Raw genomic sequence first — 16,147 nt, forward strand, 5'->3', positions numbered from 1 at the left:
CTCCCTGGGAAGCCCCGGTCTCTCTAACTGCGGCCCGCTGCTTGGGGAGGACTCTCCCTGGGAAGCCCCAGTTTAACTGCGGCCCGCTGCTTGGGGAGGACTCTCCCTGGGAAGCCCCGGTCTCTCTAACTGCGGCCCGCTGCTTGGGGCAGGACCCTCCCTGGGAAGCCCTGGTCTCTCTAACTGCCCCCCGCTGCTTGGGGAGGACTCTCCCTGGGAAGCCCCGGTCTAACTGCCCCCCGCTGCTTGGGGAGGACTGACAAGGAAGTGGACAGCACCAGTGCTTTAGTAAAACTCACCAGGTCTTACTCACATCCCCCCGAAGGAACAGGTAGAGGTGTCCACGTCTGGAAGCTAACTTTCCTCCTGCCTCAACACAGCCCTTGCCCCTCCCTGTCCTGAGGCCTCTCTCAGATCTGTGCCCTCCTCTGTGAAGCCCCCCACAGTGAGGACAGCTGCTTCTTCCCCAGTGCAGGCTGGAGCAGAAAGAGTCAGAAGTGCTGAGCCGGGCGAGCGGCTGGTGGACAGAGCAGTCCCGGAGATTCAGGAGGGAAACAAATGTCAGATAAACTCGCTCACTCACCCTCACTTCCTGCTGCCAGAAACGACACCCAGAGACCGCGGAGAATCCCACTAATGTCACCCATTAGAACCCAGGCTGCTAATAACGCTCAGTGGAAAGGAAGAAATATAAAAATTCTACTGAGAGTCCAAAGTAGCCACTGTAATAGTTTCATAAAAAAACAACAGTGTTAAGTAGGAAACGGACCCGGCTGGACACCACTGTCTGGCCCCCCCAGCACCACGGTCCCAGCGACACACTCACAGGCCGCCGGGGGGGCTGCCTCCAGCAGCAGGCCTCAGAAAAAGGGCCTTGAAGCCCAAGCTGCAATCTGCCGCCGGTGTGACGCTGAGACAGTGCGGGGGTGGTTCAGAAGTGCTCTTTGTGAGCAGATCACAAGCCAAGATTAACTTCATTTTGGAGAAGTGCTAACCACATCCATAAATAGAAGAATATGAGATCGGAAAAGGCCTAGTATTTTACCATTGCAGGCTCTCCAAGGAGAAGAGGAAGCTGATTGATTTTACCATCATCCAAGTGTTTTGCCAATATCTAAAACACCAAAGATAAATACATTAATTAATTAGTGCACACACATGTACATACAGAACCTTCAGAGTCAAAGGATGGAGGATCTTTGGTTACAACATGCTACGGAAGCCCAGAGCAAAGCAAATAAGGACAGTCTTAAAGACATAGCCAGCCACCCGTTTTCTTAACCAGTATGATGACTTTAGGAATACATAGGAATATGTATGTATCTTAATTGTGCGTGTATGTGGGTGTTTATGTGTACTTACATGCATATATGGATACGTGTGATAATGTGTATATATGTGTGTGGATGTGTATTTATAGGTGTATTTGTGTGTACCAGTGCAGGACTGCCTATCCATGTGTGTGTATTTGTGCATACGTATGCTGATGCGTATTTACATGCGTGTAGGTGGACGTGTGTATATATCTGTGCATGTTTCTGTATTGTATGTATATGTGTTTACGTGTATCTAGAAGTACATGCATGTATGTGTGTATGTGTTCAAGTGTATTTGTATGTGTAAGTATGTGTGTATGTATGTATTTACATGTGCTTGTGTGTGTTCCTATTTGTATGTATGTGTTCATATATATTCACATGTGTGAGTGTGCATCCATGTGTATGTGTGTGTATGTGGATAGAAGTATAAATCAGGGTTACCTTATACACCACTTCTTAACACACCAGTTTGGAACCCAACCACCCAATCCAACACAATAGACCCTAATCCCATACAGATATGACTACGTTATCTAATTTAATCCTCACAGCATCAAACATATTATGTATTAAATGATAGCAAATTATTTACCTAATGGAATAAAGTCTACAGGTAAACAGACACATTGCTTAATCCCACCCACCACCCATTCACTAAGGAATCTAAGAGTTATCTTAAAGGCAAAGTAATCTAAACACCCAAATCTCTCCCCAGAGACTCTCCCTTTGTTTCCTCCTGTCGGCTAACTCTGTGAAATCACACTTCAGGCTACATGAGAATTATTATCCAGGATTACACACACATAAAAGCCTCTATACTCTAAAGTGATAAAAAATATTTTCAATGGCAATTTTTACTAGCCCAGATTTTCAGCTTTAGATTCACAAACCCAATTCACAGATTAAATGCATTGTTGTACACTTACAACCTCAGTTCATGTATATTTCATGTGCAAAAGAAGCAAGTGTTAATCTTAAATCTAAAATGTAACCTCTAAATAATCATAGCATATAATATTAGTATCTCTTGGCATTTTCCAATGTTGCTCTTTCCATAACTTCAGAAACTAGGTAAATCATACTGGATCTCAAAATTAGCCTGAAAACTACACTTTATAATAAAGTGGGGTTTTTTGCATGTATGACTATCAACATTTCCTGTGTAGTAAAAAACAATGTTTTATTTGTTTCCAGATACTCCCTAAGTTTACTTACTTCATCGAAGGTGGTATAAAGAGCCGTGGACTTCAGAAAAGGAAAGAAAAGAAATAATTAAAACAAAACGTAAGTACTCAAAGGAGAAAAATCAATTCTAGTACATGGCCACAAATATGAAATCTTCTTTTGAAAATAAATCTTAACACAGCAGCACCTTGGGAAGAATGCCATTGGCATCGTGGCGTATCATCAAAGATGGGGACCTACGGTGAGCCTGGCAGGGGGGCCCTGTTCAAACTCTGCTCTCACCACGTGCTTCAGCTCAGGTTCTTCTCATCACACAGCACGACTCACACACACGTGTGTGCAAGTCAGCACAACTGGACGTGTTCTCCCACAAACGGCCTGTGTTTTGCACGCCTCCTGGCGTGACCGCTCCCGTCTACGGACACAGGCCCTGCAGCTGGCTCTCTCAACATCCACTCCCGGCTTCCGTGCTCCCTGGAAGTGAGACCCTGCACACCTCCCCACCTAGGTTTCTCTGCAAAACGGGACACGAGTAGTGCCCATCCTGAAAGGCTGCTGGGGAATTCAGTAAGATTTTACACACACTGTGATGAAATCAGCATTCTGTGGAAGCCAGCTCTCAAAAAAAGTGTCTCATTTAACATATTTTCAATTTAACATTATGAAATTTCCTTCAACATTTATTACGACGTAGATATCTATAAAGTCTGTTATCTTTACAGCCCCCAAACCTATGCTACTGACCCTAAAACTTCTCCTGAGCTCTAGTCTAAGCATCCAACTGCCTACTAAATACTGAACTTTTCACTGATCTCCATAAACTGCAGGCATTAACTTCTACCTTGTTTAAGGAATGGGTATAAATGTCTTATCTCTCACCCCTCATACATAAGCTTCTTAAAGTCACACCATCTTACTCATCTTCCGATCTTCCACTGATCTCAGAGACCTTATGCTGTAAGTATTCAGTAAATAGTAACCACCTGTGCACAGCACTTTACAGCTTTATAAAGCATTTTCACATATGCATTGCCTTATAAATAAGTTGACGTGGTGTTTATTCTGAACAAGAGCCTGGCCTACAATTTAAGACATTGTTTGATAAAAACAGTCATGCTATTTACTTGTGTGGCCAAATACCACGTAAATGACCGAATCTGTTTACACCCCCGTGAAGTAATCCCAAGCGTACTCGAGTGAGAGCTGTGACAACCGGGGTCTCGCTCTTTCTGCTGGAGACAGACGCTGCACGACATTGCCCAGGGCAGAGCCGATGGGAAAGGCACCAGGCATGGGCATCAGGGGACACAACCGTGAGCACTGCACTCCTGAGGAGCCTGCACTAGAAACCTGTACAAACAGGCACGGAAGGCAGCGAACTGCCCGGAGATAAAACAGAGGCAGGACGCAGGGAAGAGAAGCTGCTGCATCGGAGGGGTCGAGGCTCTGGAGGTCACTCACGTGGCCTGAAGCGGTCTGGCAGGGACAGTGGGCAAAGCCTGCGAAAAGAACGTTCTGGAACTGGCGAGGGGCCTCGGTTATGCCGGAGGAATCCGACAGGAGAGGAGACAGACCGGAGGAAGGCGGGTCCACATGGGGTCCCCGGAACGCCCTGCGCAAGCTCGAAGCTCGCTGCAGGTACTGGGGTGCCCCTAAAGTTCTAAGCAGATGAGACATGAAAGACGTAAGACTATTCATCACCGGGAGAGGAGCCGGGTGAGGCCTCAGCGTTCAGAACAGACGGGTGGGGCTGGACACTGAGTGGATTAAGGGGACGCAGCACAAGGTGGTGCTGGAGGCTGGTACCCAGCGCCTGCAGACGGGGATAATAAGGAACACCAGAGAACAAATTTGTGGGAGGAAAAGTGAGCTTTGTAGCAATAAAGGAGTTTGAGACCTGAAAACGTTCAGCAAATGCGGTAAGCCTAACTCGGGAGGAGGATGAGCTGAGCTCGAGGAGACGACTGCCTGGGACAGCCCCTGCCGTTCACGGGACAGACTGCTGTCCCAACACCTCTCCGGCCGCATCGACAGCTCAGCCTGTGTCAGGCTTTCGCTTTCATTGGTTCGAAGTATTTTCCAATCCTTGTTCCCCTGGAAGCAGGGCGGCTAAGACGTGGGAGGGAGTAAGATCTACCGCGGCAGATCCAGGGAGCACAGGGCTGGGAACAGAATGGTGAGGAATGCCTCTGGAAAGGGGCGGAAAGACGAAGCTGACTGAGTGAGAGAAACAAGAGTTCCGGGTGCAGCCCCGACACACGCACCCCCTTGCCTCTGCCAGGTGACTGGGCACAGGGCCACCCAGAAGCTTCCCCAAGCTCCCTGGCAGTTCTGGCCCAGAGCTGCGTCCTGCGGCTACAAGGCTACGCGGTTTCTACTCTCCTGACAAGTCTGAAATACTTGGAAATACAGAACGATCAAAAACAATCACAAATGGGGCGCCTGGGTGGCTCAGTTGGTTGGGCGACTGCCTTCGGCTCAGGTCATGATCCTGGAGTCCCTGGATCCAGTCCCGCATCGGGCTCCCTGCTCGGCAGGGAGTCTGCTTCTCCCTCTGACCCTCCCGACCCTCCCCCCTCTCGTGTGCTCTCTCAGTCTCTCTCTCTCAAATAAATAAATAAAATCTTTATTTTAAAAAAAAAAAAAAAAATCACAAATAATTATAAACCATATAAAATCATTATAATAGGAAGCCACAAAAAACAACACTCGAGCGTTCCAAAGAAAATTCTTAGCTAAAAAATTCATTTAATGCTAAACAAAAATGAGATATTAAAAACTTTTAATTAGGCAGAGAAAACCGTCAATACAGCGGCAACCACCATCAATCACGGAAGCATGTGTACCTCAGCGGTCAGAAGTCTTTTTGGACATTGGTTAACAGCGGCAAAAACTCTCCTGAGTCCCGTCTCTAACTGTGTCAGTAACAACATGGCACAGTCGGCAAACCTGTGAAATTGAAGTGAAATAGGCAAATCTCAAGCTTTAAAAGTAAACACTGGCATCGACCCCAAATAGCGGTGCTTTGTTCCAGGTATTACGAGTGTGTGATCGAGGCGAGGAGAGTGACAGTACTCGCTAACACGAGGACAAAGCAGAGTCACAGGCTCCTTACACTCGTGAGCTTAAATCTATTTTCCACTGTTCTGACATAAGAGAAGCTCCAGAATAAAAGGTCATCAAAGATCTGCCCAATTCTTCCCACTACTTGTAAGAAATACTCAAATTGCAGGATTTGGGGGGGTTCTCAAGGTACGAACGAACGCACGGACAACAGAACCTGAAGGGAGGCAAAGGCCGTGGGCCTCGCGATGTCCACGTGCATCTGCTTTGCTCCCCAGGAAACCGAGTCGAACTTACCTCCTCCTGGCTGCAGGATTCTTTAACACAGGACTCTCATAGTTAGAACTCAAATGACACCGAAAAGTTGATTCCAAAGAATGATTATCGGTATCGACTACACCAAAAGGCTGATGCGTTAACGTTTCAGTCAGCACTGTGAAGGCATTTTAAGCTCAGCCGTGCTGGAGAGGACCAGCCTCCTCACTTACCTGTGTGACCTGAACCCGATTAATGCAGCTTCCCAGTACGGCAACATGACCTTTAATATGAAAGTGGATTTCTTCATCACTTCTTCTAACACTGAAAGTACCTCAGAAGTAACGTCTGCAAAATAACAAGAGTTTTAAGCACAATCACCCTAATCAGTTGAAGAACAACGTAAGCAGACTCAGGGCAGGAGGCTCACGAGTCGTAGGTGACCGTGGCACCCCTGGGGCAAGGGGAGGCGCATGACGGCCTCTTCATGACTCAGGCCACAGCTGTGAGGAGAGGACGTCAGGGCTGACCAGCTGACCACGCTAAGAAAAGTAAGATACATTTTCAGAACGGAGAGGAACAAGACTCAACCCTGAGGTAAACTAGGGACTCTGCCTGATGACGACGTGTCTGTGCAGGTTCATCCCTGGCAACAAATGTGCTCTGCGGGGGGATGCTGCACGTGTCAGGGCGGGGGCTTCCAGGGAATCTCCACACCTCCCCATCCATTTTGTTCCAAACTGAAAACTGCTCTAAAAAAGTCTTAAAAAGTGTGTATTACTGGCAGTCAGCGGACTACCAAAGGGTCTGTGGCACAAAAAGGCTAAGACTGCCAGGATAGGGTGATCTGGGTTACTCCTGCCATGATTTACATCAGAGATTCAGCCCCGCTGTAGGGGGTGAGGTTTTATGTAGCAAAGTTTAAGCAGCTTCGAAAGTTCTTCTTCTCCTGCCTCTGGAAAGTCGTCCATCGAAAGGGCTCAAGTCCCCGCGCCACTTCCTGACTTTATCCTTACCTTTATGAAGACACATTCAGGGGAACCTGTGAAGTGTAATACTTGCCAGGGAAAACGGCCAAATCCTCAAGGTTTGTGAGAACGATGAAAGGTCGGTGTGCCAACACAAGTTTAGCTTGTTGCAAGTAACTCTTCAGCAGCTGACCCAATCCCACGGTCAACAGTACCATCATTGAACAGTATCTAGTGCAAAACACCACAGGATCTGTTAGAAAAATGGACTGTCGTACACATAAAGAGATTTACTTTCAAAAGAACAAGTTTAAAATTAAGAAAGTACAACACCATTCAATTGTAGGAAACTCCCCCTGGCTGTGGGAATTGAGCTACACGAGGGCTGGGAGGCTCGAGAGCGCAGTTCTCAGGGTCTCCCACCCCCAGCAGGCAGTGCCCCTCGTCACCTCGCAAGGCTCGGCCTCACAGCTGCCTCTGGGGGGAAGTCAGTGGGTCCCAACCCTGCACACTCCAGGTGGTCATCGACTTCAGCCTGATCTTCAAATTCCTGCCTCAAAACTCTCATCTTTCCCAAAACACATCTTTCCCCAATGTGAAATTCAAGATAAAACAAACTCTTAAGTACATCAAAGAAGAGAGAAAATTACTTTCCTAGCAACATACTTTGGGGGGATCTCGTGAGGGGAGGCAAAGCCGTGCCATAGGGTATTACGCAGGTTGAGTCCACGTGGAGATCCGATGAAGACTTTCAGCACGTCCATCTAATCAGGTTAAGAACAGATTACTGCACAGTTAAATATTCACAGAACTACGGAATAAACTGATATAGTAGTGGGAGAACGTCTGCTTTCTTCTTTAGAGCAGACCCGACACTCTGGCTGGCGTACGGTAGTACTAGTAATCGTAACAGTATTCAAACATTACTGGGCATTTAACACGTCAAACACATTTTGCGTGTATTTATTACTCATTCATCCTCAGAACAACCTATGAGGAGGGCACTACTATTAATCCCACTGTGCAGATGAGGAATACAAGCATGGAGAGCTGAAAGCTAGGTCTCAGGGGCCACGAGCTATAAAGGGGGATGAGATCTGTCCCAGGCTATGCTGCTTTCATCCGGCACATCAAGCGTGCCTACTACCTAGATAAAACAAAACACAAAGTGGGGAGCAGGAAATCCAAAGGAGGCAGACCCTGTGAGGAGGGGCTGGCCCACGGATGCTCCCAGCCCAGACCTCCCCTACTTAGCTGTTGGCTGGAAGCTCACCATTCACCTGCTTCTCTCCCTCCACTTATAAAGACACCCACTATGGGGATCCCGCTTATCAGATGGCAAGACTCGTGCATTTCCATGGGCTCGCTCTTGGTTTGGAGGGCAACACTTTGGAACACATTCAGGATAATAGAAGATATGCAGAGACTAAAATAACTCAAAACCAAGTCATATGAGAAGGAAGAGTATGCCTCCAGAAGACACGGAGAAGGAAGGAAAGCTATCTTCAGACGCCTGAAGGACTCTTGCTAAGAGGAGGAAATGGATGCAGAAATCCTGAATTTCTCTCAAAGGGCAGGACAAGCCAGAGCGGAAGTTACAAAGAGGGTTTCAACTCAGCATCAGAACCCTTGGCAACCAGTCTCTCCATGCAACTCCAGAAACTCTTCACGCTCACATCAATTTTTAATACTTGAATAGTAATACCTAATACTAATAATCATAATAATACTCTCTTAGCTATATTTATTTTTAATTTAGTTTACTACTAACTTTAATTAATTGTTCATACCACCTGGGCAATCAGAAATACAGAAGCCAATGGACTAGTAGAAGGATCTGGGGCTGAGAGTGGCTGCAGGTCAGCAAGAGGCTAACAGCACCCAGGCCGACAACAAACAACAGGCCAAAACACATGGATCCGTTTCAGAAGTCAGTATAACTACAGGAATTTTGTACTTGGTCTTCACTCCATATTCTCTACTAAACAAAGTGCTCTTTAAGCTGACAGGGAACCACTGTAAAGTGGGAGAGCTTTACTGAAAACAGATTTCTTATCCAAAAATAGCAAGTCAGCTGGTAACATATTACACCAGCATTTTAAACATCGTCCTGGCTTGGCAGGCTCGGCTTTGCCCAGGACGCTATCCTGGCATTCTTCTGCACCTTGATCCTGCCTCACTCGGTTGCCAAAAGGTTACTCATTAGTCTTAAAGAGCTTTGGTCATGTGGCCTGTTGAAGATTTTGACAAAGTATACAGCTCTGCATGGTTTTAAACTGGCATCTAGTTTTTTTTCACTGTAAGTCTGAACAGTTGCAAAACGGCATAAACTCCCACGTTAAAAAAAAAAAAAAATGGATATTTTAGGATAAAACTTTAATATCCCTCCCTAAATGGTCAAAATTTTAGTCTAGAATATATTATTATGATAATTATTAACGTATAATTAATGAAAGCAATAGAGTTTAAATTGTTCATCCGGCTGGCCCCCCGAGGCCGTCCCGCCAGAGGCTATTATACCACGCCAAGACCCAGGATGAGAGACGTGTGTCTTGTGGCTGGAAAAGTGGCAATTTTGAAAGGGGAGGTGGGAAAGGAGAATATGCTCAAATTACAGCTGTCATCAACTTTTTCCTACTGCAGCATCAATTTCTGAGGAGCAAAAGTAGAGCTACTAGGAACGGCTTTGTGTTGTGTCTACTCTATCAGGTTTAGGTGAACAAGCTTACCACAGACCGACCAAAGACCTCGGCAAGCTCCTCAGACGCAAGCAGATCTCTCAAAAGAAAGGGGCATTCCTTCCCATTCAGTAAATACACCTACAATTCAAAGAAGGATTGTATTATAGTTGCATTATAATGAGCCAAACGATGTGAAGAAAAAACCCACCTACAAAGCCACTGTTTGTACAAATGAGGGAGAAAAGCACTGAAGACACCAATGTTTTGATTTCATAATCATTGAAAAAGAAAAATATTAAACATCTGTGCCAAATGATTACATTTCATAGGAAAACAAGAATTAAAATCAAGAAATCTGAGGACAGCTGTAAAAGTCTGATGTTCATTCAGATACTTCAGTGAACCAAAGAAAGAGGTCTCACACTTACATCACCCAAAGCCCGTTCTAGACATGCCGTCAGTTTCATTAAGCTAAGAGGAATAGCGGGACATTGAGGGCTTCCCAAAGCATCAAATATTTCAGGAAATAACTGTGTAGAACAAGACATATGTTAGAATTTGTGATCAGTAAGAAACATTTCCCCAAGTATTTCTCAAGCAATACGATTTATGAAATTCAAACTTCTAAAGATTTCAATTGGTGTATTTTCATGACTTTCTTGGTATAGGTAAACATTTGTTATATAGATACACAGTTGACCCCTGAACACGGGTTTGGACTCCACAGGTCGGCTTACATGTGGATTTTTTCCACAAATACAGTACGGTATTGTAAGTGTATTTTTCTCTTCCTCATGATTTTCTTAATAACGTTTCTCTAAGCTGACTTCATTGCAAGCATACAGTATATAATACATAAAACATCTAAAATACGTGTTAATCAACTACCTTATCAGTAAGGCTTGTGGTCAAGAGTCGGCTATTAGCAGTGCAGCTCTGAGGGAGTCTAAAGTTATATGCAGATTTGCAACTGCACGGGGGCTGGGCACCCTTAGCCCTGCACTGTCCAAGACTCAACTGTTAACAATATCTAAAGAATCAAAAAAATGTTTACTATCTAAGGAGTTTTGAACGTTTTCTTCATTTAAATGTTTATTGAAAGCAATAAATCTGGCATAACTGTAAATTGAAAAGTCAAATATTTTGACCTAAATCTTATTTCCCATTCTGATTAGTTCTTAAAAGTCAATAAATGTGAGGCAGCTCAGCCTGTCATGTAAGAGCTGTTAAAAGGGGAGAAGCAATGACCCTTCTATCTACATCAGGAAATTTGAAGTATTTTATAATTAGACCTTTTATAGTTACTGCCCTACTGTGGTCATTAAATGTGCCAAGTGCAATGGCTGGTTTGCACCAACCAACAAATCAGCCAAAACGTTTGGGCTTGGCCCCACACTACCCCTCCTTCTTTCCATTCACCCTCCACAAGCCAAGCATCCCCACCTGGTTTCCTTGTCCCACTGTCTCAAGAACACCTTACTGTCTGTCCGTAAGGTCTTTGCTTTTTTCTGGAGCAGTCCATCCTCATCTGTCCCAGGACCAGCACCCACATACCTAGCTACTCTCCAACCCCCAGTACGGATACTGCATCCAAAAACTTCCTTTGTTCCAAGGATGTTTCAGGCCATGGCGACTACGTAACATTCCGAGTTTCCCTTGCATCCCTCAAGCCTTTTCACAGGCGGAGGGCTTAGAGGATGGAGGAGACCCCTTTAAGATGAACAGGTAACGAGGGCCTCTAAGCAGACTTCGCCAAGTCTTGTATTTCTAAAGGTTGTTCACAGGCCAAACCTCTGGAAAAGCTGTCCACTGCAGCCACGGCATGTATCGCATGTCAAACTGCCCCTTGGTCAGAGATAACAAATGTCGGTGGACGGCCTCACACACAGGGCCCAGCAGCAGCACGGTGCCCCGGTAATCCAGACTCTGGGCTTCAGGGATAAGAAAACCAGTGTTAGTACTACAGCTCCTTACCACATGATGAAAATGCCTAAGCATCAAAGAAAAAGTGCTTTAATTATGAAGTTTCCATGAAATCAACAACCAGTTTATAGTTGAACTTACAATAAAGATACTCAGATATTGGGCGCCTGGGTGGCTCAGTTGGTTAAGCGACTGCCTTAGGCTCAGGTCATGATCCTGGAGTCCCGGGATCGAGTCCCACACTGGGCTCCCTGCTCAGCAGGGTGTCTGCTTCTCCCCCTGACCCTCCTCCCTCTCGTGCTCTCTCTCATCTCTCTCTCGCAAATTTAAAAAAAAAAAAAAAAAAAAAAAAGATACTCAGATATTGCTGGAAATAAGTTACATGGTGCTTATCTACATCAGGTTGTACAAGATTGGAAGATACAAAAAGGTTAATCAAGAGAAAATATTTTCTTCACTTTACTTGTATGTAAGTTTATACAAAATCAGGTTCATACTGTATATATAATATTTTAACCTGATTTTTTACTTGACATTATTAGACTGTGAGATTTCCAATGGTGTTATTTTAGAACATATGAATTTTTTTGTTTTAATTTTTTGATAAGTTTGAAACTGAACATTCACACGGCTCACACCCAAAAAATATAAAAGGGTGCAGGTCTCCCTTCTGGCCACCCAGTTCTCTTTCCTACAGCAACTACAGTTATTAATTCCTCGGGATATTTAGAAATACTTATACATACACAAGCAAATACAGTAATATGCCCTTCCTGTTTTTTCACGCAGCCCCGTGGTTCAGGGCGATGGGCTCCTCACCCTTCATACCACCACGTAACACTTTCTCGTGTGCCTCTGTCGTAGTCATGCTGTATGCTTGGCTGTTCCCAACGTTTGGGTTGTTTTCTTCCATTTTCGCTTACGATCAGCACCAAGAGTAACCTGGCACAAACACTCTTTCATACCTGTACGTGTGCCTGTCTTACAAATTCCTGGGATGAAACTGCTGGGCCAGAGCATGTTCATTTGCAATTTTTATAACTATTATTAAATTTCCCAACCCACATCCCTGCTCTAAAAAATGTACAATAAAGCCTGGAACACTTAAGACAGCTGTGTAATATCCTACTGGTCATTTCCTACCCAGAATTCCTAGGACCCCTACTTTCTTCTCTCTTCCGTCTGCCTGTCGGCACGGAGCGAGCCCGTTACACCGCGGCCTCCTTCTCACACGGCTTCCTTGGCTCAGTGCTCCTCTGGCCTCATGCCCTCCCGTGTCACCTGATCCCTTTCCTCTTCTGAGCTAGGTCTGTATTGTAACAACCTCTAACTAAAAGAAACAATGGTCAGAAAGGAAAGTTTTACAGCCAAGACGTTTTTTTTTTTTTTTAAAGATTTTATTTATTTATTTGAGAGAGAGAGAGAGCACAAGAGGGGGGAGTGGGAGAAGGAGAAGCAGACTCCCTGCCGAGCAGGGAGCCCGATGCAGGACTCGATCCCGGGACTCCAGGATCATGACCTGAGCCAAAGGCAGTCGCTTAACCAACTGAGCCACCCACCCAGGCGCCCTAGCCAAGACGTTTTAAATCGAACAGCACTGACAGCTGCTTGGGGTGCAGAGAACGTACAGACCTGACTGTGTGTGAGTCACGCAGGCTGTGATGGTCTGCCAGCATACTTCACCCCTCTGAGTTACAATGCGACTGATATCACAACTTTCTCTGACTTCAAACCCGAGTTTACAGATCATATCATAGACTGAGGGAGAAAGACAAGTGGTAATCGGATCCTCTATTAGCATCTGAAATATAAGACATAGAAGACACTATTTAAAAGAAGTAAAAACAGAGTAGTATCGATTATATATTCAAGTCACAAGAAAATCCCCTTCTACCTTAAGTTCAGAATACACTTAGGTACAGCTACTGTTAACACACTTTCCGGCTATCGTGAGAGCTGTAGGATTAAAACACTGAGATTAAATATTAATCAAAGATAGTGTACATAAACTTTATCAAATAAATGTTGAAGATGTGAAATTTTTAATAATATTTGTGAAGATAGGAGTTTACAGAAGCTTGGTACATCTTGTGGATAGTGCATTGTTCCTTTCAGGATTCCTATACTGTCCCAAAGTTATTGAAATGAGCAATTTTTTTTAATGCAGAATGGAAAAGCAGAAAATCAAGCATAATAAACTAAAATGCAAGTAAAAAGCATAGTTCTGAATCCTTATGTGGTATAAGAAGCAGCAAACCATGCTTTTACATGAAGGATTAAGTAATACCAAGATCCTCACAATTATCCCCACATTACACTAACATCACCTTATAAACCTGCAAAGGAGTCACACTGTGGGACTAAAATTATCACGGGGTCTTCATCTGCTGTATCAAGTCAAGGGGTGTGTGTTCTAACATGAGGGATTAAGCCCTAACAGCTCCCTGGTTTGGAAGCTGGTCATCTTGAGTTCCTGCATCCTTCTCAGCATCCCCGTTACACAGTTCACTCCTGCCATTGCCCAGAAGCCTCACTCCCCACTCTCAGCCCTGGCTGCCGACCAATCTTCCATAGACCCAAGGAATGTGTGCCAAATAAGCAGTTATGCTGTGACCTATAGGGCGCACGCTGCTCAGCCGCTCAGGGACCTCGGACACTGCAAGAGAGCAGGGGGAAGACCGGACCCGCTCCTGCTGCCTGCAACCTGGGCCTTCCCCTCCACTCTCTGTCCCTTAGAGCTTCTCCCCAGCAGCAGCGCAGTTGCAGAATCCAGTCTGCAGTTTTCCCAGCACCTGTAGGCCCAGCTTCTTCACCGTGCCCCCACCTGACACACCACCAGCTGTCCAGCACCTGCTCTTCAAAGGTCTGCTTCCCAGAACTGTCAGGCCCGCCCCATAGCTGAGTAGCACAACCTCCTCCTCATAGATCCAAGTTTCAACTGGGTGGGACCTTCCACCAAGTCTCTAAGTTGTAAAATTCCAACCACTGCCCTGGTTCTCTCAGTCCCACAAGGGAGTGAATGCTTCCTGCAGCTGCCAAGTCCACAATACTTGTAGACATCTCTTTTTATTCTTTTTCTAACAATTCTACACTGTTAACTCTTAATTCTCTTCCTTCAAAGCCTAGTGTGGTTTGTCTTCTGCCTGATACAGAAATGCAGTCCTAAAGGGTTACTTTGATATCAAAAGGGACTCCTTGCATTTTTAAAAAGCATCTGAACTCTAAGCAAGGAGCTCTGGTTCTGGAGTGACAGGTGGCAGGCAAACATATTTTTGCACAAAAGCCCGTCTACTCCACTACTGCAGGCCCTGGATATGGCAACAGAAGCTTTAAGAAATGTCTTCTCTTTTGGCTGTATTCGCCCTTGCAATATAGTTGCCCTGCAGCCTTAACCAAACTGTAAGATCCTAGAGCACCAAGGTCAGATCTTACCCAGAACGTACCCTCACGACACAGCATAGCTCCCAGCACACAGTAAATGAGAGTTAACTGAATCGTCGATGGCTCATCCTTCCTGGAGCTGAAGGGAATGCACTTCCTCAAGTCGTTACAACCTTCAGCTTTTGGGAATAACAATATCCTATCCCCTACCAAGAGATACACAATTCTAGAAGCTGGCTTTTGTTAACTTGCAAGCACATATTGTCTTGAATAATTAACCTCATGTTAATTAGGAATAAAATCCTACTTCAAATCAAGGAATATTAGATACTGCAATACCTTGTGACTCGTGACCGTACATTTTCCCGTTAGTTATGAATGGGCCTGTCCTCCCACTAGAAGCCAGAACCCGCCCTCCCCGTCACGTCCGCGCGCGCGCCCACCCATACCTTTACTCCTTGATACTCCAGGGTCTTGTCCAGGGCAGTATGGGCCGGTGCAAATGACCTATACTTAGGACCTTCAATTTGAACTCTTCTTCAGACTCCTTGTACCACTTGCTTTGAAAAAGTTAGTATTCTGAGCCTCCGTTTTAACTGTAAATGGTACAGGATATTATCTTCTAGTGTTGCAGTAATTAGAAATAATACTTGAAAAGCATCTCACGCACAGCACTCAAAAAATAGTAGCTATTGCTAAAAGTGATGATAGATGATTGTATTTAATTCCACGAGGACAGGAAATAAATAAAACCCTATGAGGCAACCCCGTATAACCCGACCTACAGCCATTGAGGCTGTTGTGATTTAGTTTTGTAACCAAAATGGCCTAAAAACGTCGAATTTCGATTTGCAAGTACCACCTGCAGGGGTAAGTATGACACAGTGTAGGAGCAGAGAAAGCTTCCTTCCGAGGACGAAGACCCCACCCGCGAGCGGAATACTACATTCACTCTTCCACTACCGACTCGCGGGTTTCAGCCTGGGGCCTGGGAGGTGCGAGGAACTGCGCCCCTGGAACAATCTGGGGGCCCGGGCGGCGCCAAGGAAAACGAGGGCAAGCGGTGCGTCTTCGGGTCTGGGTCGGGTGCTCATCCTCTCGCCAGCCGCGGACGAGGGGCTGGCAAGGCCGACCTGCTCCCGCGGCGGCGCCTGCACAGACACCACGGAGGCCCGGGGACCGCGGCGCAGAGGCCGCCAGGCCAGCAGGGTGCGGCCGACGCTGCGCCTCCCCCCGCCCGTGCCGCAGCGGGCGCCGCGCAGGCCAACAGCGCGCTCAGGTGCCCACCGGCACCCCGCTTCCCCGCCGCTCTGCCTCCGTCACTTCCAGCTACGGGCGGCCGGCGCGGCTGGATGACGCACGCCTCGCCCCG

General features: G+C 46.0%; 1 protein-coding gene across 8 annotated transcripts in view; it reads right to left on the bottom strand.

Moving 5' to 3' along the window:
* Positions 1–16,113, bottom strand: part of ERMARD (ER membrane associated RNA degradation) — a 27,360-nt gene extending 11,247 nt beyond the window's left edge. For 6 of the 8 annotated variants that reach the window (XR_004299934.1, XM_032407448.1, XM_032407446.1 and 3 more), the window contains exons 1-11: positions 15,225–16,113; positions 13,027–13,195; positions 11,263–11,402; positions 9,900–10,001; positions 9,520–9,609; positions 7,457–7,554; positions 6,885–7,021; positions 6,056–6,170; positions 5,351–5,453; positions 2,535–2,564; positions 1,046–1,114 (exon numbers count right to left, since the gene is read on the bottom strand). Coding sequence is in view for 7 of the 8 variants with exons in the window: in XM_032407448.1 (XP_032263339.1) it covers positions 1,046–1,114; positions 2,535–2,564; positions 5,351–5,453; positions 6,056–6,170; positions 6,885–7,021; positions 7,457–7,554; positions 9,520–9,609; positions 9,900–10,001; positions 11,263–11,402; positions 13,027–13,195 (1,053 nt within the window). In the remaining variant the exon portion in view is untranslated. Of the gene's footprint in view, positions 1–1,045; positions 1,115–2,534; positions 2,565–5,350; positions 5,454–6,055; positions 6,171–6,884; positions 7,022–7,456; positions 7,555–9,519; positions 9,610–9,899; positions 10,002–10,914; positions 11,587–13,026; positions 13,196–15,224 lie in introns of those variants that run through there. The other 2 variants (XM_032407451.1, XM_032407450.1) reach the window with 2 other exon arrangements.
* Positions 16,114–16,147: the final 34 nt, after the last annotated feature.

Source organism: Phoca vitulina, unplaced genomic scaffold, assembly GCF_004348235.1.
Source record: "Phoca vitulina isolate PV1807 unplaced genomic scaffold, GSC_HSeal_1.0 scaffold9, whole genome shotgun sequence".
Lineage (NCBI taxonomy): Eukaryota > Metazoa > Chordata > Mammalia > Carnivora > Phocidae > Phoca > Phoca vitulina.